At 33.8% G+C, this 27,454-nt stretch overlaps 4 protein-coding genes and 1 long non-coding RNA gene across 14 annotated transcripts; 3 read left to right on the top strand and 2 right to left on the bottom strand.

Moving 5' to 3' along the window:
• Positions 1–825: 825 nt before the first annotated feature.
• Positions 826–5,769, top strand: LOC140841709 (filament-like plant protein 3). Of its 5 annotated transcripts, none has more exons than XM_073209341.1 (5): positions 826–1,046; positions 1,719–1,965; positions 3,440–3,620; positions 3,720–5,113; positions 5,240–5,769. In XM_073209341.1, exons 2-5 carry the CDS (start codon positions 1,861–1,863, stop codon positions 5,384–5,386), a joined length of 1,827 nt encoding a protein of 608 aa, XP_073065442.1. In that variant the 5' UTR covers positions 826–1,046; positions 1,719–1,860; the 3' UTR covers positions 5,387–5,769. The 5 variants fall into 5 exon arrangements, with proteins under 5 accessions (XP_073065442.1, XP_073065440.1, XP_073065441.1 ...); XM_073209339.1 differs by having other exon boundaries at positions 826–1,097; XM_073209340.1 differs by lacking the exon at positions 826–1,046 and adding an exon at positions 1,263–1,432.
• An 8,536-nt stretch (positions 5,770–14,305) lies between these two features.
• LOC140841707 (protein DELAY OF GERMINATION 1-like) lies at positions 14,306–15,771 on the top strand. Its single transcript, XM_073209336.1, has one exon. It carries the CDS (start codon positions 14,561–14,563, stop codon positions 15,437–15,439), a length of 879 nt encoding a protein of 292 aa, XP_073065437.1. The 5' UTR covers positions 14,306–14,560; the 3' UTR covers positions 15,440–15,771.
• Positions 15,772–15,781: 10 nt separating this feature from the next.
• LOC140841708 (uncharacterized) lies at positions 15,782–17,673 on the bottom strand. Its single transcript, XR_012120254.1, has 5 exons — positions 17,268–17,673; positions 17,056–17,175; positions 16,782–16,899; positions 16,423–16,534; positions 15,782–16,142 (listed from the first exon to the last, which is right to left on the bottom strand). It is a non-coding gene; the product is annotated as an uncharacterized lncRNA (long non-coding RNA).
• A 1,558-nt stretch (positions 17,674–19,231) lies between these two features.
• Positions 19,232–23,825, top strand: LOC140841711 (uncharacterized). The gene is given in 5 exon segments (XM_073209347.1): positions 19,232–19,423; positions 19,724–22,523; positions 22,526–22,602; positions 23,226–23,300; positions 23,599–23,825. Coding segments are annotated over 4 exon segments (1,014 nt in total). The 5' UTR covers positions 19,232–19,423; positions 19,724–21,778; the 3' UTR covers positions 23,716–23,825.
• On the bottom strand, positions 23,599–26,806 carry LOC140841712 (uncharacterized). 6 transcript variants are annotated; one of them, XR_012120255.1, is made up of 2 exons: positions 24,552–26,806; positions 23,599–24,446 (listed from the first exon to the last, which is right to left on the bottom strand). XR_012120255.1 is itself a non-coding variant. In XM_073209348.1 (2 exons), the coding sequence occupies exon 1, from the start codon at positions 26,696–26,698 to the stop codon at positions 25,787–25,789; it is 912 nt and encodes a 303-aa protein (XP_073065449.1). In that variant the 5' UTR covers positions 26,699–26,806; the 3' UTR covers positions 23,599–24,446; positions 25,782–25,786. The 6 variants fall into 6 exon arrangements, 1 of the variants encoding a protein (XP_073065449.1); XR_012120256.1 differs by having other exon boundaries at positions 24,657–26,806; XR_012120257.1 differs by having other exon boundaries at positions 24,868–26,806.
• Positions 26,807–27,454: the final 648 nt, after the last annotated feature.

Raw genomic sequence — 27,454 nt, 5'->3', positions numbered from 1 at the left:
TATTTTGCCTACTACACTAGCTTGTTGACTGCTCTTGCTCGATGAGAACAAGGTAGAAGATGCGTCTACAACTTCTTGCTGCTATAAACAAGTCCTTGGAAGACGACTCTGATCTACTACTGTTTTGAGTTTTTCCCTAATGGATAGATCATAGAAGAACACTTTGGACGGGACCCATTGGTAGCGGTCCCGTTCTCCGATGACTGTTAACGGCGGAGGAAAGGCGCTTTTGAGTCTTATTCTTGCGTCGGCTCCCCTTGATCACTCATTTTCTTTAATTTCTTGTGTTATGTGAGAAGCTTTCTTTCTTGTGTTATCGAAAATTGAAATTTTAATACTAGAGTAGGTTCTTATGAGACGGTCTCACGAATCTTTATCTGTGAAACGAGTCAACCCTACCAATATTCCAATAAAAAATAATACTCTTAGCATAAAAAATAATATTTTCTCGTAGATGATCCAAATAAGAGATCTGTCTCACAAAATACGACCTGTGAGATCGTCTTACACAAGTTTTTGTCTTCGTATACTATTATATATAATTTCTTTCGTAATTTTAGAATTTATTAGATATTTAATTGTTTATTTATTAAATATACTTATTTTTAAAACAAAAATTATATAATTTCAAATTTAAAATAAAAATTTGAAATTTGAAATTATAAAATTAAAATGGAGCTCGTCATTTTCTAATTGTTTTTATTTAATGTCGACATAATTCAAATTCAAATAATAATAATAATAATAATAATAATAATAATAATAAAGAAAGACGACAGGTAACTTGCACTAATAATGAAGATAATTACCAGATTCCCGGCGGTTGGTCTTGGAATCTAACAGGCGCGGGAATGTCATAATCTTGGTTCCGAAAACAAAAACAAATCTCCTTTCTAATTTCAACCATTGTCGCTGTCTGTACTCAACCCCACGAGAGTGAAGAATAATACAAAATTCACGACAATCATCCCGCACCAATATAAGAAATTTCGACAAGAATCTGTGTCAAGATGGTTAATAATTAATATGGTCACTGTCTGCTCGGGGTAACGCATTAATCTGAAATCCTACTGACTGCTGTCTGTGTTTTTATTGAGGTATTGATTTTTACTGGAGTACTGTTTCAGCATTACATTTGCGTGCGTTTTGTGTGCGATAATGGGGTTTGGAACTACCAAGAAACGTGCTTTTTTTTTTTTTTTTTTTAACTGAGGTAGCTTTTTTGCATGGTTATTTTTTATGGGTCTTTGATTTATGGAAGATACGTGCTACGTGGAAGTGGGTCACCTTTATTTCTTAGGTTTTGTTGAGATATATGCGTGGGCTGTTGTCCGGAGTATTTTGCGTTTAGAATCTTGTATCTGGTTTCAAATGGATCTATCAGATTCTTATCAATTAGCTTTTTTTTTTCTTGAAAGTTGTTTGGGATAAGGTGGGTATTCTAAGGAAATCTTGCTCTCGGGTCCGCCTTTTGCAGCGTTAGGCTAAATGTTTTAGCATTTCTTATCGGTTTGTGAATGAGTTCTTGAAGAGTTTTGGATCAGTGATCTTGTGCAGATATTGAAATCGTTTGGTCTCATGGAGATTCCATCACTATGTTTTAAGTGAATTCATGTAGGATGATGAAGAGTAGTTTTTTAAGTTACTTTATTACTATGTTTCTGTTTTACATTCCTAAATGACTTGTCAAGTAATGACCTTGAGAAAATTGGTTTCAGACAACGATTACGGGCTTTCATGAGTTTCGAAAAATTTAAAGGTGATTGATGTAAAAATGGAGGATGTCTTGATTTCTGATGCATAATTTCAACTTACAAGTGAAGATGAAGTCTGTGTAAAGAACGTGCAAGTGTTTCTTATATGGACCGAAGAAGTTGGCTGTGGAGAAGAAAAAAGAGTCCTGATGGTGAAACAGAAAGCTCTGGGTCGATCTCATTACGTTCAGAAAGGTTATCGGATGATCAGGTTGGTTACTTTTGGTTCAAATCTCATACTTTTGCATTCTATAAATGAGTGTCTCTCAAATTAGGAGTCTTGGGGTTGAGATTTAATGGATATCGAGTATGCATCCTTAGCAGTGAGCAATTGAGCATCATCTTGCGCAGATTCTTTTTATGTTTTGGAAATAATGTGTCTTTCACCGGAAAGTTTTTATCTCATTGAAGGTGCTTCAATGTTAGATTTTTGTCAAAAAAATGAATTTTTGTACTTGCAATGTAGTACAATGAACTTCATGAGAAATATAGTGAGGCCAGAATTACTTAACTTCATAAAGATCCATGTTCCATGGAATCGTGTTTGAAGTTCTTAAGAATCATTTCCTTTTATGTTTACGGATGGGGTGACGATTATGGTTTGCATCCTTAACTCAACTAAAATTAATGTGGAAATGTGGTTTGATAGACATAAAAGTAGAGTGACTAAACAGCACTTCTTGTTTATTAATCCTCAGGTCACGCGTATATGCTTTATTTTTTCAGGTGTTTGGCTATAAATTCGACAGAAATGGATACTTTTAAATCGGATTTTCACCATGCTGAATCGATGATCAAGCATTTTTAATTGGTACTTAACTAATGGAAACTAGCTACCAGGCCGCCGAGTTAATTGGTGGTTGGCACGATCAAAATTAAAACTTTTGAATGCATAAAACTTCTGGAACTCAAGTCTTACTCACAACCTCGAAAACCATGTTGTCTAGATCGAGGACAAAAATCCCAATTCACATGTCATTATTCATATTTCTTACAAATTAAACCACTATGTGTGGATAAAACTGTGGTTGGACCACAACTGAGAGCCACTTTGCTTTTTAGTCTTCGAAAAGCATTGTTGCCAGCTGCCTCTTTGGCTGATCTTCTGCAATTATTGAACTGCATATCCTTCGAAAACTCATTATTTTTCTTAGCCTGTTGCTTTGTCTCTCTGCATCAGCATAAGCCATACATGTGGCTACTGATATGTAAACTCTCTTAAATATTTCCTCTTATAGAATCCACGGTGCTAATTCTGAAGAACGTATGAATATGTTATGATTTCGTTATATTCCTTAAGTAACGCTATTGAGGAGATGGTGCTAGATCGTGGATTTTCTTATAGGAAAAATGGAACTTCTTGAACTCTCCAATGGTGGAAGGGATAGAGACAAACCTGTAAATATTAATATATGTCACTGATTCTGTAGCTAAGCAGCTAGTGAAACAATTGGGTCCTTTTAAACTGTAGAAACTGGAGTTATCGATAGAATCATAGGATAAAAATAAACACGCGTCCACTTAACAGTTCAATTTAAAGAAAATAAAGAGTGAGCAATCATAACACGCAGTCCCCTGAAGTGACTCGTGAGTTTAACCGGCTCGTGTGGCTCATGAATTTTCAAATGTTTCAACTAACTTTAAATCTGACCATATGGATCATGAATGATTTGTTGTTGCTACAGTCTTTGTCAAATCATAACACGCAGTCCCCTGAAGTGACGTCAAGAGCTGTGTTTAGTGACGAAAAAATCGATGATAATTTGAAGACTGTATCAGAGAACCTATCTGAAGCTCTTCTTGATATTCCCTCCGAGGAAGATTTGGTTGCGGAGCATGCAAGAGTTGCGGAGGAAGCTGTCTCGGGTATTTAATTAGTTAAATATTAGGAGATGTCAAATTTTATTGATAGGATTCTTTGCTATCCAGTCTCTAAATGAATCTGAATTTGGCCTTGAATACCAGGATGGGAAAGGGCTGAAAATGAAGTGTTGTTTCTGAAGAGACAAGTTGATGCCTTCACACTGAAGAATTCGGCACTTGAAGAACGTATTGGTCATCTTGATGGAGCACTTAAGGAGTGTCTGAGACAACTGAGACAAGAAAGAGAACATAAAGAAGAGAAGATTTATGAAGCTATTGCCAAGAAAACGCATGAGTGGGACTTAAAAAGGACAGAACTTGAGAGCCAGATCAGTGAGCTCCATTCACAGATACTGAATGCGAAAACAGGTGCCCTCTCTAATCTTGATTCTGCGGAGAAAGAGAATTTGAATCTTAGGCTTGATCTTGTTTCCAAATCTGAAGAATTGAAACAAAGAATTTTCGAGAGAGACCTCGGTACTCGTGCTGCTGAAACTGCTAGCAAACAACATCTTGACAACATAAAAAAGGTAGCCAAGCTTGAGGCTGAATGTAACAGGCTAAAGATGGTGGCACGCAAAGTGGCAATGGTTAATGATAACCAGTCCGTGACTGCACCATCTGTTTATGTTAAATCTTTCACGGATAGTCAGTCGGATAATGGAGAGAGGATATCAGTTATAGAAAACGAATGCTGGGGAAATCGTGGTTTGGATATGATTTATTATGGGCCATGCCACCATGATTCTCGGGCATCATCTTTAGTGACTGTTGATCGAAGTATCACCATTCATTCAGTTCATGAGATTAATCTAATGGATGATTTTCTCGAGATGGAGCGGCTTGCAGCCTCACCAGAGATGTATAGCGGAGGCACCCGAAACACGGAAAAACAAGTTGGAGAAAACCCTTTAAGAAGTGAACTCGAAGTCATGATTAACCGAACGGCTGAGCTTGAAGGAATATTAGAGAAAGTGTATGACGATAAAGTAAACTTGGAGCTAGCTCTGACTAAGTGTCAAAATCAGCTTAGGACATCCGAAAATCAACTCAAAGGAATTGAGGCAGGGTTGATCGACCATAGTTCTCAGCTGTCTTCGGCTAACAAAGCCAAGGAAGCCTTGCAAAAAGAAGTCGAAGTTACTAAATTAAGGCTTAAAAACTCAATGAAGCGTTTTGATGACGCTGAGGTAAAACTCGTACACATTCAAAATCAGTTGGCCATTGCTAATGAAGCAAAGAACATGTGTGGGCTGCAGCTTGAGGATGCCAACATAAAGAAAGCCGAAGCAGAGTCCAAACTCAGGGTTATGGAACTTGAACAAGAAACTTTACGTGCAAAAATTTCTACCCTGCAAGATGATGTCGAAAAGGAAAGGAAATTTTCAGAAGACACTGTTGATAAATGTGCCATATTAGAAACTGAGATTTCAAGATTGAAAGTTGATTCTCAACTTCAGAGATCAACGATAGCTGAAGAGTTCAGAATCAATCAGGTTCATTTAGAACTACATTGTTTATCTACAAGACCAATTACCTTTCTTTTTTGTCTTGTTAATTTAAATGTTTGATTCAACCTCATCCTTTTTAAGTTGTTCTTGAGGCTATCATATTGTTTGCAGGACAAAGAACTGGTTGTTGCTGCGACTAAATTTTCCGCGTGCCAAAAGACTATTGCTTCTCTTGGTTTGCAGTTGAAATCTCTTGCCACATTCGAAGATTTAATGCTGACCTCTACTGATGTTATAAGTCCCCAAGAAACATATTAGATCCAATAATCCGGGCCAAATTCGTAAAAATAGCACATAAAATCTATCCTAGAAGGATGTTCTTAAACTTGTTCGGGTTCACGGAGGCTAGTGAGAGCATCAAGAAGAGATGTGCTTGTAGAGAACATTCACAAGTGGATGTGGAGAAGTAGTTGATATGATTATAACATATATAAGCAGATACAGTCATTTCTTTCCTATAATAAAAAGATTTAAAATTTTTACATAAATTTATAGAATATTAAAGCATCCTCAAAGCAAGATAAATGCCCTCTTCATTCTAAATACCAAGTCTCCATCTCTAGAAATAATGTTTATGTGTACTGTTTATTTTGCATTGTAAATGTGCATATGATATGAGCAAGAAAATAGACAGCATTTTGGTATATTCAAGTGTAAAAATGTCTTCTCTTTTTTATTATTATCAAGAGTAAATAAATATGTCTTGATGTTGTTTTTTGGCGAACATTGTGTTGATTTCATTGGTTATTTAGTATCAGATTCAAGAGTTGTCTCATTGGTGAAGCTTTCAAAAAATTTTGATTATCAACAAAAATGTTATTGGGTACTCAAAAATGTTTTTGAATCTTTACCATCAAAGGAAAACGCCTTTTAAATATATATATATATGTGTTTTGATATAGTCAGTATTCATTGTGGACATTTATGTGGATATCAACTTATATGGGTTACACTTATTAGATATATTATATTTCACTAGAAAAATGCACGTGCGTTGCACGTAAAAACTTAAACTGCTGAAAATATAAGTGCGAAATTTTGATAATATTAACTTATATATTCTTCAACAACATAACCAATGAATGGTGTTGCACCTTCTTCAAATATTGTGATATTTGTGATATCATTTTTATATATTTAGTATCGATATTATAAATATATAGCTATAAGGTTAATAAATTTTTAACAACTATTTCTCAATCACCGTGAGAAAAATACTTGAAATCTCTTCAAATGGTTATATCTTTGAATTGTGTCCTCATTTAATTTGACGCAATTCAAGAAAGTCATCGTCATTTTTTGGAAGCTTTGAAATAATGATTACGTGCATCATGTCATGAGGATGATATAGTTTCAATCTCATTTGTTGCGTTTAGAACGTAATATTATATTATTCATTGATACAAAATAAATTTTCTTCTATCGAGTTTATATTTTGTTTTATAATATTTTATATCTCGTGGAACGATATACAAACTTAATTATTGTATTTTAAAAATCTTGAGAAGAGATACGATAATGTAATTAAGATATGCATATGAGATATCATTCAAATATATGTCAAAGTATTTGTCTTATTCAATATTTCATCTAATAATATAACCATTTAGATTTCATGGACGAGGAGTTTTCTATGCTACCATCATATATGTTATGAATTAGTGGTTAGACACTTTGACTAAAAAAAAGAAGACAAAAACAATCTCGTAGTCACATCGAAATATATCGAGATAATATTGGAGGAAATAAAGTGAAACTGGCTTAATGTCTCAATAAAATGCACAAAATTGATCTATTATATTGTGTCAACAAAGTTTTAGAATTGTTCTCATACCATTATAAATAGAATGAGAATTATGCACAATTTGTTTTGTATGTATTTTTTTTCTGAATGAAGAATTTTTTCTTTTTGAAAAACTATTTTATTGAGAAATATTGACATTTTATATGACATTCATATGTCGGACAACCATGAAGTAACAACATAATCATTATATAACACTTAATGTACACATACAATTCTTCAATTTCTTCTTCATTGTGCTTTGTTTAAATTTAAATGTGAATCATTCTTGATCTTAATATTTTGCTTTAAATATGATTTAATATATATGTATATGTTTCATGTTACTTAGTTGAACCTAATTTCAAATATCTATAAAAAAATGTGCTTGAATTATATCATACAGAAATTAGGACATAGTATGTAGGACCGAGGGCTTGCCGCTTTACCAAAATCTATAGTTAGTAGTAATAGTGCAACTCAAATCTTTTAAACTGCACAGCAGCTCAAGCACCACGGTTCGGCCGCTCTACCAAGCAGGAACAATTATTGCACCCAACAATCTCCCTCTCAATAATTGCACTATTCGCAATCAATGGGAATCGAACCCGTGACCTTGGCTCTGATACCAATTGTAGGGCCGAGCGCTTGCCGCTTTACCAAAAGCTATAGCTAGTAGTAATGGTGCAACTCAAATCTTTTAAACCGCACAGTAGCTCAAGCACCACGGTTTGACCGCTCTACCAAGCAGGGACAATTATTGCACCCAACATAGTAATACACAACATTTTTTTTTTATTTAACATGTCTATTTTTTTTTTCATTCACTATGTTTGTCTTAATTTTTTTGTTTAAAATTTGACGCATTTCGTAGACAATATGTATGAGAAACCAAAAAATTATATAATTCACAGAAACCATTTATTATTCTCTTCGTAGAACAGAATACCCAAAATACGTGGCTTTGATTGGTATACTCTCATACTTATTTTATAAACAACAAGACACATCATATAATATCAGAAAAATCAATTACCGCTAACAATACTAACCAAAACGAATAAAAAAATCATAACACAAACAACCTCGATAAGAAAAAAAAATGATAACTCAAAGTTTAAAAATAATTTATTTAGTACAATAACAAAGAAATTGAAGTATATACGAGCAATGAAAAGCATAAATCACTCTCAAATTAAATATTAACTCATATTATTCATAATTTGTATAAATTTTCCAATATTTTTTTCAAATAAAGAGAAGACGCCTTATTAATGTCATCGTTTTATAGATATTCATTCCACTTCTTTAAAAAAACACAAATGAAAAATGGTGCCTTGAAATCATAAGAAAACTATTTAGAAAAATAGCCGTAAAAATATAATACAAAGTCACACAATTTTTCTTAAACCACAGAAAAATATTATACTATTGACAAAATATATCTAGCAACAACAAAGCATGTGTTAACTTGTGATATAATTAAAACTTAGAATCATGCATAATCATTGAATTAGAACAAAATCGCATGCCAAAAATCTACTGGATATTATATATTTTAATAATTTATTCATATTTGTCGTTCATCAGAGGACTCTTAGACCTACTAAATTTTGTAGTTCACCTATTATTTTCATAATAAATAATATTACAAAAATAATATAAGTAATCTAAGTAAACAGAAAACATGCATTATGTGTTTAAAAATTAACAAAATATCTCAACAATAAAAATTGAAAAATAACCATTTTTGTTGGATATTTGATTTTGTTTCTCTTTTCTTCGTGCAAACAAACAAATCACATAAACAATCCAAAAACAATTACATGATCAATACAAATGACATATAACAATCAAACATGTTAACGCTATGGTAAAAAAAACTTCTCATTGCAAGAACACAAAATGATCAAATGGAGCATATTATTTAGTAATATTTATTTAGCAGCATTTATAAAAAAATTGACTAAATAACTTAAAAACAGTGTTTGAAATCACTTATATACAAACATTTCTCTCAATCACATATCTATATTGACACATAAAGAGTTTGAAAATATTTTTATTCTAAATGGGAGAAAGAAATTTTGTATGACATTAATATTTATTAATAATTTATTTTTATTCAGTCCGACTCATCTCCATTTGTCTTCCTATTATTATTTGACAGCAATATATAAATCTAAGTAATTAAAATTAAATTTAAAAGTAAATTAAAATAATAATTAGTTTGATTGAGTTAAATACACTATTAATGATCTTATTAAACTAAGATAAAAAATGACTTAAATAACAACATTAACATGACAAATTGTAAAACAAAAAAAAAATAATATAATAGTAAGCTCACAAATGAAAGTCATATATTTAATAGATTAATTAATAGATATTATATTATTTAGTAATATGTATTTAGCATCATATATTGAAAATTGATTAAATAACTTAAATATTTGCAATGAAATCACTTACATACAAACATTTTCTCTCAATCACGTATTTTGTTGATACATAAGTAATCTATATATATCTACCTTCTAAATGGGGAAAAATGTTTTATATGAACTTAATATTTATTAATAATTTAATTTTATTCAATCATACTCATCTCTATTTGTTTTCCCATTATTACATTAATGTTCGTAACATTGACAATTTATTTAAATTTATAACATTATGATAGTGATTTTCTGTGAATTTGATGTCAATGTAAATATTAAAGTAAATAATTAAATTTAAAAAAATATATTAATGATTATTATTAAATGAATGGATGAAAAAAAAAAAATATATATATAATCATGATAGTGATTTTATGTGAATTTGATGTCAATGTAAATATTAAAGTAATTAATTTTAAATTTAAAAATAAAAATTATTAATGATTATTATTAAAAGAATATATGAAAAAGAAAATATGTAGTAATTAATTTTAATTTAAAAATAAAAATATATTAATGATTATTATAAAATAAATAGATGATAAACAAACAAAAAATAAATATGTATTTATGATAGTGATTTTCTGTGAATTTGATGTCAATATAAATATTAAATTATTTAATTTTAAATTTAAAAATAAAAAATGTATTAATGCAATGATTATTATTAAAAGAATATATGAAAAAGAAAACGTGTATTAATGATTATTATTAAATGAAATAAAGATATTTATGTAAATTATTATTATTAAATGAAGATACAGATATTTATGTAAATTCACAATTCACATTCATATATTTAGATTAGTATTAGCATATAGATATAAATATAGATTAAATATCGACATATAAATTTATAATTTCTTATTTGCTGTTTTGTTAAATATAATTTTTTTTGTATTATTTGTAAAAAAACTAAGATTATGAAAAATATAATCAATACATAAATTATAAAATAAGTTCGAAACCTCTGTTAGCATAATTTTTTGTATTATTTATTTTAATTAAAGAATGTATAACACTATTATTATTATTTGTAAGGTATTTTCACAAAATCAATTAATTTTATAAATAATATTATTACATATTGATTCGAATCATTAGTTGTTGAATAAATACTTTGATATTATTTGTAGTCATGCCATGAAAGTGAATGAAAGAGTAATAAATAATAATTAGTCAATGGATTAATAATAATTAACTAACTACATAAAAAGAAGAAAAAATATCATTAGAGTACAATTTTAATAAGGATAATAGAGGAAATTCACAATTCAATCCGTATATTTATATAAAATATAAATATAGATAGATATAGATTATAACATTTTGATAGTGATTTTTTGTGAATTAGTATAGATTAACAATTTATTTAAAATTTTAACATTATGATAGTGATTTTTTGTGAGATGTCAATGTAAATATTAAAGTAAATAGTTTTAAAATTAACAATAAAAATATATTAATGATTATTGTTAAATGAGTAGATGAAAAAATAAATAAACATGTATTTATTTATAATAGTGATTTTCTTGAAAAAGTGAGTGAAAGAGTAATAAATAATAATTAGTCAATGGATTAATAATAATAATTAACTAATTTCATAAAAGGAAGACAAAGTGTCATTAGAATACAATTTCAATAGGGACAATAGAGGAAATTCACAATTCAATCCATATATTCATATAGATATAGATATAGATTTATTTATATAGATATAGATATAGAAAATGATAAATTGTAAAACAAATATAATGGTAAAATAGTAAGCTCAATTAAAGAAGATTAATTAACTAATTAAAGAGGAGGAGGACAAAGTGTCAATGTGTACAATTTTAATGAGGAAAATTAATGAGGATTGAGGACAATTGAGTAAAATCACAATTCAATTGGTATATTTATATAGATATAGATTAATGAGGCAAAAACTTGTTTGAGACGGTCTCACGAGTCGTATTTTGTGAGACATATATCTTATTTGGGTCATCTATGAAAAATAATATTTTTTATGCTAAGAGTATTACTTTTTATTGTGAACACCGGTTATTTAGATCATCCATGAAAGAGTATTATTTTTTATGCTAAGAGTATTACTTTTTATGCTATGAGTATTTTTATTGTAAATATAGGTAGGATTGACCCGTCTCACAAATAAAGATTCGTGAAACCGTCTCACAAGAAACTTACTGGTGTTTTTATATCAATACTATTTATATTAAATTTGGACTTGACAAAGATAAACAACTCGGTGTGTCTTTTTATTCAATATCAAATTTACCTTTATGTATTTTGATACTTTAAAAAATTTTACCCTTATATAAATATTTATAATTATAATGTTACCTTATTAAATCCAACTTAATTCTTCAATGAAAATAGGATTATCTATGAATTGGAATCCAATCAGCATTGGATTTGATATTGATGAATTAATTAGAATTTTTAATCTAATTAAAGATGTATAAAAATATTGAATGTCTTGTCCTTTTCCAAATATGATGTCAAAGAATTTAATCAAATCCTATTCAAAATATTGTCGTCAAATGAGAAGAAATCAATGGATGTAGAAAGCGATCTGTGTTTCGTGTAAAAGTCGGTAGAAAAAAAGTATTCTTCTACCATGAATCTAAGATCGATTAGTTTTTTTTTTTTTTTTTTACAATTGATCAGTCTCTAGTTTGTTTTTTCCTCGTACAATTTTATGAATTTATATCTATGAAGTCGATCGAATCCTGACTATACCTAACATTAAAAGTGATACTTGTTTTGACATAAAAAGTAATATTTTTTATTAATTGAGTCGAGTTAGAGATCAAACACATGAAACCAACCTTTAAAACTTTTTCACAAGAATTTCTGTGTTCTACCAGTTAATCGACGAGAAAAGTTTGTACTTGACAACTTCACATAAATTCTTGGTTTGAATTTTTTTATTTAATATGTTTTGAATCTTATATTTATATAACCTAATTAATTTAAAAATCTTCATACACTCATAACTCTATATTTTTCCTCATTTATTGAGTGAAAAATACAACACACAATTTGATATTTTAACTAATCCATCCTTTCTAACATGGTAACAAAATTTAAAACTTAGGAGATAAGTTTTCATAAACAATTTTTTTAAAAGATATTTTCATTAAAATCCTTAAAATAATGGTAATTTTATATGTTTGCTAAAATTAGGAAATGCGGAATGTAAATGCAGCCTCGAAGTTGGTGTGAGAATTGAGATATAGATCCACAAAGGCGGGCCCGACTCTGATATGCTTGCGTTACTGGAATACTCTGTCTTTCGCGTCAAAACAAAGGTTTGCAATTCTCGACACATTTATACCACCTAGAAATTTTGAACCTCTAATTCCATTTCCATGCAATTGGAAAAAGGGTAATTTTGTTTCAAATTTGTATGAGATTTTTATCGGAAAATTATGTGTTTGCATTCTCTGAGTTTATATATCTTTTCTCTTTGATGATACAAAATATTAAAAAATGATAATAATATATGAATAAGTTTCTTGTGAGAGAGTGTTACGAATTTTTATCTGTGAGACGGGTCAACTCTACCGATATTCACAATAAAAAGTAATACTCTTAACATAAAAAGTAATACTTTTTCATGGATGATCCAAATAAGAGATCTGTCTCACAAAATACTACCTGTAAGACCGTCTCACACAAGTTTTTGCCATAATATATTATATCTGAGTATCAATTTTTCAGATATGATATTAATATATGATTTTTTAAGTACCCAAACATATATAATATGTATTAATTAGTATTAATGACACGAAATTTTTGTTTTTTTGGATGAAAATTAGAACAAATCATTGAAAATATGATACTGATATATGATATTTGAATAACAACTATTTCAAATATGATGAACGATATACACATGAGAAAAAGTAACAGGTCCCGATAAAAAAATAATCTTTTTGATCCTTTATACATTGCTAACATCATAAAATGAAATAATCGAGAATATATGAGCTTCTTATTACATTCCAAAGTTATATTTTTCACGTCTTATTTTAATCTACACACCTATAAGGCAACATAGGGGTTATGAACTCCATACACAAACACACAGTTGTACATTTAAAAATTGCTTCCGCCAGCAGAGCAACACGGCTCGCCCACCGCCTTGGTATTTGAATGCAAACAGCGCAAGCAATTTTGGCAACTTGTGGAGCTGAGCCACGGTGCTGGGATAAACTTCACCAATGACGAGTTTATATTTATTGGTGGAGAATTTTTCCATTCTCTTTTTTTTTTTCTTTTTTAAAATACACACGGATACTTACAGGAAATTTACGGTCCGACTCCAGCAAGTGTCAATAGTCCAGACGCATGTTTCGAATTTATCATGAACTTGAAATCACGAAGAAGATCGTTAGAAGGAGGTCAGGAGGGTGTCCCGGCGTAACCCTTCCGACGCTCAAGTCAGAGACTGAGTATATAAGGGGAGCAGCTAAGGGTGCTGCCCTTGATGAGTTGTCTTCTATTTAGGCTATAAATCAGGGGTAGCGGGTCCATCCATAAAGTATCACAAACCATAGAACACCTGTGAGATAATTTTATTAAATAGAACTCGAAGTAAATATTTGCGACCTCTAAAAAAACAATTTATTTTCGATTCAATTCAAGGTGTCGACTGCACAAATGGGTATATGGGAAAACCATTTTTTTTTTATTACACCTTTTTAAATACAAACCATAGACCACCTACGAAATAGTTTTATCAAATAGAACTCAATAACTAAGTAAATGATTTTCAACTCAATTCAAAGCCAGTTGCACAAATGGGTACGTGCAAAAAAAATATAAAAAAAAATCGGCACAAGTGTGAATATTGAGGGAAAAATGCACAAGTGGATGTGTAAAACTAGAACTCTTAGATTACATTAAATTATTACACGAATTTATACGGTATCTGGGAAAAAATAGATATTATATTCAAAAGTTATCAGCACCGAACACCGTCTGTTCTGAAGAATTACAATGATGATATCTCCTCGATATTAAAAAAAAATGGATGAAGCGAGTAAGGTAAATGCGTAGTTTCTTTACCTTCATGCATAAGTAAACGATCCCTCGCTGCTGATTATAAATAGTCGAGGAAACTGGTTCCCTCGAGGGGAGTATGCCACTTGGTGGTTGGCCAAGAACCAGCTGTACCTTTAGTATTCATTCGTCGCCATGTCATTCCCGACCGGCAGCAGGGCACACATAGCAAATGTCCTCCCAAACATAAACCGAGAATACCATAATTTCCAGGAGTTCTTCGAGTGTTGGCTCGTCCAGCAAAGCCAGCATCTTGAAGAACTTGTCTCCGCCTTGAGGGAGCACGAGCAGCAGGGGCGGGAACGAAATATCCCGCCAGGGATGCGAGGAGGGGATGACGAGAGGATTCTACGCCCTGTGATTGAACGAGTGATCCAACATTACGAGCATTACTACACGGCTAAAGAGAGATGGGCGAAACTCGACGTGGTGGCGATGTTTAACCCGTCGTGGAGAAGTAGTCTTGAGGATGCTTTCCTGTGGATTGGCGGGTGGAGGCCTAGTATGGCTTTCCACTTGCTGTACTCTAAGTCCGGGTTGCAGTTCGAGGCCAGGTTCGAAGAACTGATGAGAGGACTCCGTACCGGTGACTTGGGCGATCTTTCGACAAGTCAGATGGAACGAGTGAATGAATTGCAGCAGGAGACTATACAAAAGGAGAAGGAGATAACTGAGAAGCAAGCTAAGCTGCAGGAGACGGTGGCTGATTCAACTATGGTCGAGTTAACTCATTCTGCTACAGTGCTAATAAGGGAGGGGAGAAGTGCATTGGATGAGGGTCGCATCGATGCGACTTTGGCACCTAAGGAGGCAGGCCTGGGTAGAATCCTACAGAGAGCAGATAACTTAAGGTTGAAAACTCTGAAAGACATAATTGGCGTCCTGAGCCCCAAACAGGGTGTGCATTTCTTGATTGCTGCTGCGGAGTTGCACTTAAGGCTCCATGAATGGGGGAAAAGGCGGGATTCAAGAAATCAGCAGCGGAGAGAAGTTGGTAGCAGCCAGGAGCACTAGGCGATGAGAACAGGTAGATGTATGGATGAGTAATACGTAATGTGCTAGGATTCGCAGTTTTTCCCTAGAATGGTAATCTACAGCAAAATTGCAGAATGTAGTTGTTGAGGTTGTGTTTTGGTTAGAACTGTTGGTTGCTGTTCAGCTGTTAGCAAAAATGAAGTTCTTGGTTTTTTTTATTAGAACATGCCCAGTAACATGAAACTAAGCTGTCCTAGTAATGGTTAAAATCGGCCTTTTTTCAATAAATTAAAAAAGCTTTCTATTTTAAGCCATAATGAAATTCCGAAGATGCATAGAGGTTCTCTATCATTGATGATAAATTATGTCCATTACCTGAGATTTCAAATAAAAGAAATTCTTTCAGAATTCGTCAAAATCTCAAAACAAACGAAGCCCAGAACTACCACAATGAAATTTAATATATATTTTTCCCACTGAACATGCATTGCTTGCTTAAAGATCAAAGTGGTACCTTCTCATAACTCATTCTTGACAGCAGCTTCTTTTACTGACTCAGATTTGATAGCCTGTGATTCAGTGGAAGTTGATTCAGCAGGCTTATCCCGATTCTCTTGGATAAACTGTATTATGTCCTCCTTTGTTCTACCCCCGTAATATTGCGACAGGTTACCACTTGCTGATCTGAAGTATATAGTAGGGAATCCTAGGACTTCGAAGGAATCATTCGGGACATCATTAGCTGTAGCATCCGGAGAAGAGACCATGGATGAATCAATTATGGTAGATGTTGAACTAACTTCACCATTTAAAAAGGTTGGAAAAATTTAGGAAGTGTTTACAAGCAAGCATGGAACGCTTTTTTCATACTGAACCTACATGAATCAGAAAGCTTTAAAAAATGAAACCTCCCATTTTCCCAGGGTATATTGGCAAGTGATTGCCATTGAGCCCATGCATGAAACCATTACACTATGGCATACTTGGACAAACAGGTACAAGGTACGACGGGAGGATCTTACTAATGTAGCAATCAGAACATCAGGATCCTTCTCAAAAGAAATAGCAACTTCTTCCGAAATTGGAGCCAGCTTCTGGCAGTGTCCACATAAGGTGCATAGAACTCGAGCAGCACTGTAGTAAAAAGCTCAAGCTCATCATGATATCCGACCATGGGAAATTGCTCATTTGTTTCTGAAAGGAATATTTTCTTTTCCCAGGGGATTAGGTGGTGTTCAAACTAGCAAGGACGGCATTTCCTCAATGCAAGAAATGAATCAAACCCAAATGAGAATTAGATGGCAAAATCAATTTCCTCTGAGAATCAGAGCTAGTATGAAACAATAGTAGTATGAAAATCAATTTAGATGCCGATACGAACCATTCTTTCCAGAGTTGAAAACCATGTCCTCTAGACTGGCAGCAACAACCACCTTGACTGGTTCATCATTGACTTCCGGGATAGGCTCTGATTTGATGAAAGGCTTCACTAGCCCATTCTATCAGCATTGGAAGGGAAAAAACATAAGTATTAATTCAACACTCAAATTCACTGAGTGATTATTGATATACGCAAGGAGGTGGCGATCCCAATCCAAACCAGCTTTCAATCACAATAAGTTCTAGTTTCTACCACCAAAAGGCAAAACATATACCGCATAATCTTTCACCCATGACCCAATTTGACCGGGTTTTATGTTTGCATTGAGATACTTCTGTCAGTTGCCTTTCTGTGTGATAAGCAAAGGTGCCTGCTCCACCTTAAGTCCAAAGTACTGCCATCCAGAATATGATAATAAGTTCATTAACTGCTTATGCAATAAGAAAAGGAGAGCCAAAAGGTGTATTGTATGGATAGAGTGACAACCTCAAAAGCACCTTCCTCCCCAGAAAATTTTGGGAACCCAACCTAGTAGCCATTAACAAAGATTTAAGAATCATGCCCTTCACCCCAAAAAACGATATCTATTAGGAAAAGAGATATACAATGAAAACACTCTTGTCATCAATAAGACTTCCAGCATCTTCCACTGATTTAATTTAAGCAGATGCAGGACCAACTTGTTTCTTCAAATAACGAACAATGCCATCTGCCTCACGCGGGCCTTTATATTCCTGAATGCTTTTCCCACCATTTCTTAAGATCTTAAGTGTAAGAAAACCCTGGATCTAGTATTCAGTGGCTAATTCCCTACTTGCTTCATCACTAGAATCAATTTTAGCAAGAACAATGGGGGGCTCGTGGCTGCTCAAAACAGATGCCGCATTTTCGTATTGAAAAAAAGATGATCAACGAGAAGAGGTTATAAAAATTAGCTAAAAATTCAGCAAAAAAAAAGGGAAAACAGGAGCAAAAAAATTGCAGCAGCAGAAATAATTACCTCCGGTGCAAGAGCCTTACAATGTCCACACCTGTTACAGAAGTGCAGGAAAGGAATATGAACACATAATCAAAGCATTCTGATACAAGCATCAATCCGATTACAGAGACAGTGAAAAACAAAAATCAAGATCAATAAAAAGAACACGAGCAAAAACACATCCACATCCACGCGTATGATATACCAAGGAGAGTAGAACTCCACGACGACGAAATCATGTTTAGATACGACGTCGGACAAATTCGCACGGTCCAAAGTCAAAACCTTTTCCCCTCCTCCTCTGCCGCCACGGCCGCCGGAGACATGCACAAAAACATTACTATATTATGATATCCATGTTAACTTTTCACAATAATTATAAATCAAATCCAATTGCTTCACATTTTATAATAAACATGTTCATGTCAATTATGTATCAATGATGTATTATATCAATTTAAATTTTAAAAATAAATCTTCAAAGAATCAAGCGAGGGAGCTCTTGAACAAGACTTCCATATAGTGTCAAGTTCAGAGGCGAGAGATTCAGTTATAATAAATATATTGTAACGTTAGTGCCATTAGGACAAAAATATGCTTGTGTGGCAGTGCCACGTGGGAACCATGTGGTCGTGTGGATGAAACGTTTCAGAGCCAAGTGGGAAGCCTTTTGAGCAGGGGTGTCAAAATACAACACGATCCGTCAATCCGACATTTAAGCAGGGGTTTTTCGGGTTCGGGTTGGTGCCATGTCAGACTGGTTTCGGGTTGAGTCACGGGTTGACTCGAATTTTTTTTTTGAAAATATTATCTACATTTTTATATATTGTATGTTTGAACAAAATTTATTATATATTTATATGATAAATTTTCATCATTTAATATTTATTTATTTATTTTAATAATTATTTATTTGATTTAGTATATATACTTTTAATTTTCTACAATTAAACTTTCAAATTTAAATCAGAAATTTTGTTATTATACGTTTAAATTAAAATACTATTATTATTTTTTATTTTTTCGAATTTATTTCATTAATTGTTTAAAAAAATATAAATAAAATTCGAGTCAGAGATTACGGATTGACACCCCTACTTTTGAGGAAGGGTCATGATCTTTGAGTGGGTCTCATGTGAGACCGTCTCATGGATCATAATCTGTGAGACGGATTAACCATATCCATATTCACAATAAAAAATAATACTATTAGCATAAATAGTAATACTTTTTCATGGGTGGCTCAAATAAGAGATTCGTCTCACAAATACGATCCGTGAGACAAGATTTTGGCATGACCTTTCCATATTTATGGAAAGTCCATAAGTGAAAAAAACTTGTTTGATTTGAAATAAACTATCAATATCTCTGTCGTCAAATTAGCTAAGCATAAAAGATAAAATAAATTATTTATCAAAAATTATATCTGCGACCTGAAACACAGCCTAAAAGTTGAGGCAAAGGAAAAAAGAAGAGCACCTCTTTAGAAAAAGCAGAGGAATCAATTTTAGGTCAATAATAAATCCAAAATTATAGGGGGAGAGAGAGAGAGAGAGAGAGAGAGAGAGAGAGAGAGAGAGAGAGAGATGGACACTTTGCTTGGCCACTCATCTGCTCAGCTAAGTTCCACGCAACTGCTCTCTGCTTTACTGAATTAGTGAAGGTTCCTTAATTCTGTCGCTTTTATTTTTACACTAATTTTTGTGTATCTGGGCTTGTTTAATTTTTGTGTGTATGTGTGCTTATTTTATATTCGTGGAGAGTATTTTCTTCCTTGTTCTTGAGCAATCGGGTTTGATTTGATGAAATGGGGCAATTATGAGGCTTGGAATAAGAAGGCGAGTTTACGCTGCTGAAGTTTTACTGTAATATACTGTGTGAAATCTCTCATAGGTTGCATTCAGTTCTTGTCAGCGTTTTTTTAAAGGTTTAATTCATGGGTTTTGTTTGTAATTACTTCTAGAATATAGTGAAGATTCTAGTTTTATGGTGTGAGACCCTGTCGAGGTGTTTGTGCTGTCTCGCTTGAGCTTCTCCTAGCAACCAAATTAAGTGGGTTAGATTCTCATATCCTAACTGTGTCCTATTCTTTTAAATGGATCTAGATATCATATATCATCTTGCTTTAAGAGGACCAAACGGTTTTGCTTTGTGGTTGGAGTGTTTCTGTAGGTTTGGCACTTTGGTCCCATCAAAGATTTGTGGCTGCGAGGACAAAGTAGCCATCGTTGTTGCTATCTGAGCACCGAATTAGCCATTATATAGATTGTTAGTTCCGCGTAAGCAACAATTGGCCTCGACTATCTTTTACTATTATAGATGTGGGAGAGTGACTGAAACACGATGCATAATTTGTTGTAAGGTTTAAAATATTTGTATTCTATCACTATCGCCCTCATCTGACTCTGGGTATGTTGAGTTCTAGTGAACATGGTGCCTGAATGATTAAACGGCTAAAAGGTTTGAGCTGCACCAATAACAACTAACATATGTTATAGTTCTGTGAGGAGGTAGATGTTTGGTTCGAAGTAAAGACGATTGATTATCTTCTGAAGCAATTGATTCTTGATGATTGACAGATTTAGTAATAAAAAGAAGGAAATTACTGATGTTGGAAGTTGTGTATGACATTGAAGTGATAATTAACTTCACTTTTAATTTTTAAATGTTAACAGTGGGATCGATCATCATCATGACTGGACCATTTGCATGTCTTGCAAATTGATTTATTATCTATAAATTACTTATTTAATTCATACTTTTAACCTAGATCTATAGCTATTTAAGAGAACATTAGAATTTTCGGCTTTTGATTTGTTGTGTAAGACTTAATCGCATGCCTGGCAGCTACACAGCCTACAGCAATGGTCCATGTTGTAAAAGACGGTAGGCGGTCAGTGGCCGCCTAGGCACTGCCTAGCCTAGGTGGTCGATTTTTTTTTACTATTTTTTTTATAAATCATGCAATACAATTACAAAAAACCATCATTCTTAAGTGCTTAGGTGGTTGATTTTTTTTAAACTATTTTTTATACATAATTATATATAATCATGCAATACACTTACAAAAAGACACCATTCTTTATGTAATTAAATGATTTTTATCTATAAGTAAGTTTCACAGTTCATACAATACAATACAATTTATATAAGGTGCAAATATATATGCCTAGATGACAGATGTTCGCTTCAATTCTACCTTCGGTTGTTCCTCTTTTTCCGTATAATTCTCTAGCAATTAAATAAACATAAAAAATTAGAACAAGAATTTGTTCTTTATATACAAGAGCTAACCTAGTGGGTTGGTGGCGGGCGGTTCGCGACGGCGCTGGTGGGCGGTTCGAGGCAGAAGAATGCGAGGGTTGTGGGTGACTGGGATGGTGGGGATATTATGTTTTGGAGGAGAAAGTGTGTAAGTGTATTAAAATTATGTTTTTTTAAAAATTTTGTTGACTTTGACCTCTTCACCCTCCCCTGCTCGGCTTCTACCGCCTACAGAACTGCCTAAGGCAAAGGTGGCGTGGTCGATGGTCGCCTCCCGCCAAGGCGGCCTCCATTTAGAACATTGCTAATGGTAAATTTTTTCTTATTTACAGCCTTTGCTTTTCTGAACAGTCCTTGATGGTCCTTTTTTTCAAAGAGCTTGAGCCAGGGAACTCTGTATGCAACGATAAATGTCGTCTCTCTAGCACTATTAAAATCAACAAGGGTTTAGAACTAAGAAACTCTACTTTTTGGGCTGCACCTTAACTTTTTGTTCTTAATGAGGAAGAGATTGAATGAAGTTCTTTGCGAAGTTCAAAGGAGATCTTTCCTCGCTGCTATACTGCCTATATTCCTGAAGTTGAAATTGAACAAAAACTTTGTTTGGACTGGACTTTGGTGCTTTCCTATGCAGTGATATATGTGAGTTGCAGAGTTCACCTTATCCACATTTTTTATTATAAGATCGTACTGGTTGGGAAAGGAATTAAGATGTGTTATTTGGACAACCTCTTGTAAGGTTATAGACGAAATAATGTCCCGTCAAACTGGTGAAGGTGGTACAGAATTTTGTTTGCCAATAGAGAATGAAGAACCGAGGGACAGTGGCTCCTATCATAGAGTAGATAAGGATGTAGGTTTGGGAACTTGTCGAGTTTGTCAATGTGTTGAACCAGACAGAAGGGGAAGTGCTGCACTAGAATTTTTGGGTATCTACCCTCCGCAACGTGAACTAAATGATGTCAACGAGGAGGTGAAATCTAATCTCAAAGTTGGCATAAAAAATACTGAAAACAATCGCTCTTGCATAAATGATTTAAAGGGGTCTGAGTTGGTTGAATTTATTAGCCCAAGTGGAGAGGTTTTTCTCTGTACAGCTGATGTAGAAATGGGTGTTGATGACTTTCATGACAGACTCGTTGATCTTGGATGTTCTTGCAAAAGTGACCTTGCCCTGGCGCATTATGCATGTGCACTCAAGTGGTTTATCAACCATGGATCAACAGTGTGTGAAATTTGTGGATCTTTGGCAAAAAACATAAAATTGGCGGACTTCAAAAGGATATTGGTTTCTCTAAAAAAATATGAAGCTCTGATGGAAAGGGTTGCTAATGGGCAACCTAATCCAGTACCATCCCAAACACATTTGGGTGTGGATCCTGATGCTGTTGCTGCTATTCGAAGGCAAAGGTTAAGTGAAATTTCTCTGTGGTTCAATCCTCATAATAGCTACTCTGTCACTACATCTCAGGTGGTCAGCCAACAGCCTGCAGCTTCTAATGTAGTCGTGGGATCCTGCTTGCTACCGGCCTACTGACTGTTACACTTGCATGGCTCATTGCTCCTCATGTTGGAAAGGTGATTGGTGGAGTGGCTGTACCTTCCTAGGGTTCTGAAAAACTATGTTTTTTTTCTTATATTTATTTTTTCCTGCACCATATTATGATTCTAATTGCTAGTTCTACCTGATGCTAATTACATGATAGATTGAGCATGATTTAGAACTCCGAGTCTGCTGGTTGTATGCATGTGTATGTGTTACATCTTATAGTTTAACTGAGTAGAATCACGCTTGAGACTACTAATACTCAATTCAGTGGTTAAGATTCTTGCTCCATGCATTGTGTGCCATGCTGACAGGTTTGTGGGCAGGTGTCTCTGAAGTCCGATTACTTGATAAATTAGGTTTTGCCTGTGCAATCAGTCGGACACAAACAATGGTTGTGAACTTCATTAAGCCAAAGTGATGTTTAGATTTTCTTTTGGCAAATACTAAGTTTTGCTAATAGTTCTATTAATAGTTTCGCATTTTTGTTGAAAATTAATTGATGCATAAAAAATGAGTCAGCTAGAGCAAAATAATTTTTTTTCTTTATGAATGTCACTAATTCTGCTTATCATGGTGGCTCTCAATTGGATTTTGTTGATATGACAATTCAAGCTGACCGCCTTGTTTCTCCTTTCTGTCACATATTTTGCAGAAAACTGCCAAAAATGGCCTTCATATTCTTCTCGGAGGCATCTGTGCATTGACAGTGGTGGTTTTCTTTCGTTTTGTAAGTTCATGCACCTTTTATTTTCTTGAATAAAGTTACCCTTTGAGGAGTCAATAAAACGCATTGCGTTTGAGATTTATTCATTATTCTGAGGTTATCCTCTGGCTGAACAATGAAAACAAAAGGAATATTCGATTCAAAAATCAAAAAACAGAAGGCAATGTCCCAAACATGCTACTTTGTTTTGTAGATTCTAAAATTTGTCAAAATTTACATTTTACAGTTTTGCTTCAACTGTTGGTATGTCATCAGTTTTCGTCTCTTCAAGCCGTAACATTCTCTTTTCATACATCTGCAGTTTGTGCTGACACGAATCAAATACGGGCCTGCACGCTACTGGGCGATACTGTTTGTTTTCTGGTTTCTTGTGTTTGGGATATGGGCTTCGCGAACGCATGGCGCTCATGCAAAGTGATCCTCACGTTTCCCCTTTTGCCTTAAAGTGAAATCCATTCCTTTGTATTGGTGTATTAGTAAATATAGAATCTAGTAAGTTATTTGTTTATGGAAGTTGAAGTAAACTTATCAGCAGTCACCAAAAAAGCTAAATTTTCGAACTCTTTTAAATTCATTCTGTTTAGTATCTCAAACGAAACATTACTTGGCTTTTATGTGATCATAACATCTGATTCCATGACAAAGCCGGACGGTGTTATCCTAAATCTAACCAAGATAAGCATAGGAAAGCCGAACATCTCAACAGTTAACCAACCTTTTGGGAGTAATGAAGCCAGTTATACCCACAGATCGGAGCAATAGAATACTACTGGACACGAGCAAAATTGAAAAGCCAGGGGGGTGAAACCTATATCTCAAAATTGTTATTACACATGAAATTTGAACTAATTTTAGTTGCGGCTGCATGCTGTGAAAAGAAATCTACACTGCTTCACAGTGATCAGTTCTAAACGTATGTCATATGCCAAGACCCCCTTGGAAATGAGAGCATCCCCACATTCCACAACCACGTAGGTGCATCAGCGATGTTCTCCACCCAAACTTATATACAGGCTGCAGTAATGCTGTACTTCAAACTGATGTTCTGTACGGTCGAATACTCGCATCGAATCAGCACGAGAAAGTGTCCATCTTCACGTTGAATGTGTGTCAAAGTTGGTATACTTTGATTGATCTTTGTCTTGAAACCTTGTATTGAATCACAAGAAAATAACTGAAGTTCAGAGCGCTTGATGTAGAAGTAAAGAAGCAAACTAACCACCGAAAACAAGGGTACTAGACATATAGAGCTACCATTATCCTTTCACGCACTAACAACTAAGGATGTGAAATAAAGCAAGAATTAAGTCCAACATGTGGTTCAGTTTCATCTAAAATTCCTACTCTACCGAGCCTAACCTTAATCTGCAGATGATCATTTATCACTCTAAAAGCCAACAAAATTTAAATTCTGAGTGAGTCGAGCTGCTGAGACTGCTGAAGCAATATCGAGTAGAGTACGAATTTGGGTATTTGACTCTCCCCGCTTGATCATACAGAAGGAAAATGGGTATTTTAAACAATCGAGCTACTTTTTTGGTCCCAAAGCCAATTTAGAAATGAATGCCACCTTGGCATGTTGTGAAAAGTTAGTCACTTTCTGCAACCTTTAAAGCCATGCTTTCTAAATTGTCCCACATAATTCATCACATTATTGCACTTCATAGGCCAGTAGATTAGTAAGGTGAACAGCACGAGACTATAAGATTCTCCATAATCTCTCAAGGTCCCATACAGGCTTCCTCATCCAAACCAAGTCATCATCCAAGTCATTTTCTGATGAAAGTGTCAAGGACTAGCAATTTCCAGACATGGCAATTCATAATAGACACTCACTATTTATTCCACCTTCCTGGCGTTCCACAACTGTTTTGGTAGAGCCTGAAGATAATATGCATTATCTGAATTTGGGTATGGAGAAGAAGAATATTGAATGGATGTGTACAATACAATACACTTGATTAAGATTTTTTGAGTTTCGCTCACCAGGTAATAACCGAACAATCCCATATCGACACCACCCTATCCTCATGAGTAAAATGGTTCATGTCACCAGTTCGATTAACAATAGGACCAAATGAGATAAAAACTAGCGGGAACATGATTTACGAGCCACAGAATGGAATCCAAAAGTAAATCAGATATCATGCTCTATGTTCTTCAAACTATGTGCTCTTCATAAAGGCTCAAATGGTTAAGTAGCACATTTTGGGAAGAACTGAAAATCTTATACCTGTAATCCAACTAGAACGAATCAAATGTCCCAACAAATCTTTGAGAGCTCAATCCCAAAATCATAAGTTCCCTGAACAACCTCAAAGCTTCAACTTCCACCACTAAAGAGAAGGAAGACTTTTTTTCATCAGCCATCAATGCATATCACCACCATAAACAGGATAACAGACAAAAATAAAATGCACCGGTACATGAATAAGGAGGCAACAGAAACCAAAGAACCATGACCACACAAGATAACCCACTCACGTAGTCTAGGCAAGGTAGAAAATATCATCAGTCATTAGAAGAATATACTGCAGAATCCTTAGAGGTGTATTTCTGAAATCCAACAGCGGCAACCTCAACTCCCTGACTCTACAACTCTCCCGAGAATCCCCATTCACACTCGGATGCTGTTTGACAATACAAAGTCTATTCAAATCTGTCTTCCTATACAAGTAAACTTCCCTGTTCAAAGAATTCTGGGAAGCATTTCCATTATTATTAGTCTTGAAAAGGGTCCATCCCATTCCAAGCAACGCCTTAGAAAATCCATCCATCGACTCTATTTTTTCACCTGTGCGTGTAAAAATCAGTGATAGTGAGGTGCAGTGCCAGTTATTATTGCTCAAAGACTCGATTTTTTCAAGTGGGCTGCAATCATTTTTCAAGAAAACCAACTTGAAACACCCTTTGGAGAGCTTAGTGAGGAGGCGAAGGTGGGAGAGTGATGCAGTGGCGAAAGAGGGGAACGGCAGGGGAACACTGTCGCTTGCCAATGACCAGCAATGTGATGATGATGATGATGTTGATGCACATGATGATGACGACGAAGATGACGACGAGGAGTAAGAGGAGGATTGAGATGATGGTGGTGGTGACGGTGACGGCCATGAAAAGATTACGTGAGAGATAGACGGATTAAAGTTGAGATCCATTCCAATATCTCTGGCAATCTTGGCCAATCTGTAAGTATCTTTAACCAGTTCTTGCGTTGGAACAAATAGCATCAATGGGATTCTACTTCTCGAATGCGCTGAAATGGTGGTGCTACTGGGATCATCACCATTATCATCAAGATTGGCATTTTGAAGAAAATGTTGGTTTTGGCCAAGAAGAAGAGGGTTACTGGGGATACTACTATCACCGAACACTATGGATCTCACAAGTTTCAGCGGAAACATCTTCACACACAAGAAATAAGGCGAGATTCAAGTAACTGGAAGAAGAAGATGGTCATTTTGTTTCTATGCGTTGTCCAAATTTTTGTTTTGTATCCCATTTTTTGGCTATTTGTGCTGTGGATGCATTTAGAAACGCAACTTTAGTTCTCGATGAAACATCCAGAAAGAAAATAAGAAGCGATGAAGCAAAGAACGCTACCACGACTTTAGACCTTTCTGTTTTTAAAAACTAAAATAAAAATACTTTAGTTATTTATTCAAACTTGAGAAAGAAAAATAGAGAAAAGGCCAATTGAATTTAGTGGAAAAAAGTAGGCATATTAAACATTTTCTCACTAGATTTAGATTTTTGAAGTTGATGACATTATTAGTCGATGTTATGTAGATCCAATTTATTTATATTTTTTTAAAAAAATGAAAACAAATAAACCTTACATGAAAGTATAAAAACTATAAACTTTATATACAATATTAATTTAAAATTGTAAATGTTATTACTTTAATTTTAAAAACATTCATTTGATTGATATTGGTGGATAAAAGGATAAAATCTTGTGCGTAAATTTATCGCGATAAAAAAAAGTGTCTTCAAGATATTTGTTTGTTAATAGCAGTGATCTTCAAAAATACTATTTATACTATTTTTAAATTTACTCTTCATCATGGTGTCAAGTGTAAAATTGAAACTATTCAAATTTGATATGAAAACTGTTAGTTCACTAAATATTTTTAAGAAAAATTAAACAAAAAATCAAA

This window comes from Primulina eburnea, chromosome 9 (assembly GCF_022965805.1).
Source record: "Primulina eburnea isolate SZY01 chromosome 9, ASM2296580v1, whole genome shotgun sequence".
Classification (NCBI taxonomy): Eukaryota; Viridiplantae; Streptophyta; class Magnoliopsida; order Lamiales; family Gesneriaceae; genus Primulina; species Primulina eburnea.
This window is presented reverse-complemented; position numbering and strand designations above follow the sequence as displayed.

Excerpts from the sequence above, each read along its gene's own strand:
- LOC140841709 (XM_073209341.1), top strand. The coding sequence starts at position 1,861 with ATGGACCGAAGAAGTTGGCTGTGGAGAAGAAAAAAGAGTCCTGATGGT. Across the intron at positions 1,966-3,439 it reads AAAGGTTATCGGATGATCAG|TCTTTGTCAAATCATAACAC; the intron begins GTTGGTTACTTT and ends TTGTTGCTACAG. Across the intron at positions 3,621-3,719 it reads TGCGGAGGAAGCTGTCTCGG|GATGGGAAAGGGCTGAAAAT; the intron begins GTATTTAATTAG and ends CTTGAATACCAG.
- LOC140841707 (XM_073209336.1), top strand. The coding sequence starts at position 14,561 with ATGTCATTCCCGACCGGCAGCAGGGCACACATAGCAAATGTCCTCCCA.
- LOC140841712 (XM_073209348.1), bottom strand. The coding sequence starts at position 26,698 with ATGTTTCCGCTGAAACTTGTGAGATCCATAGTGTTCGGTGATAGTAGT.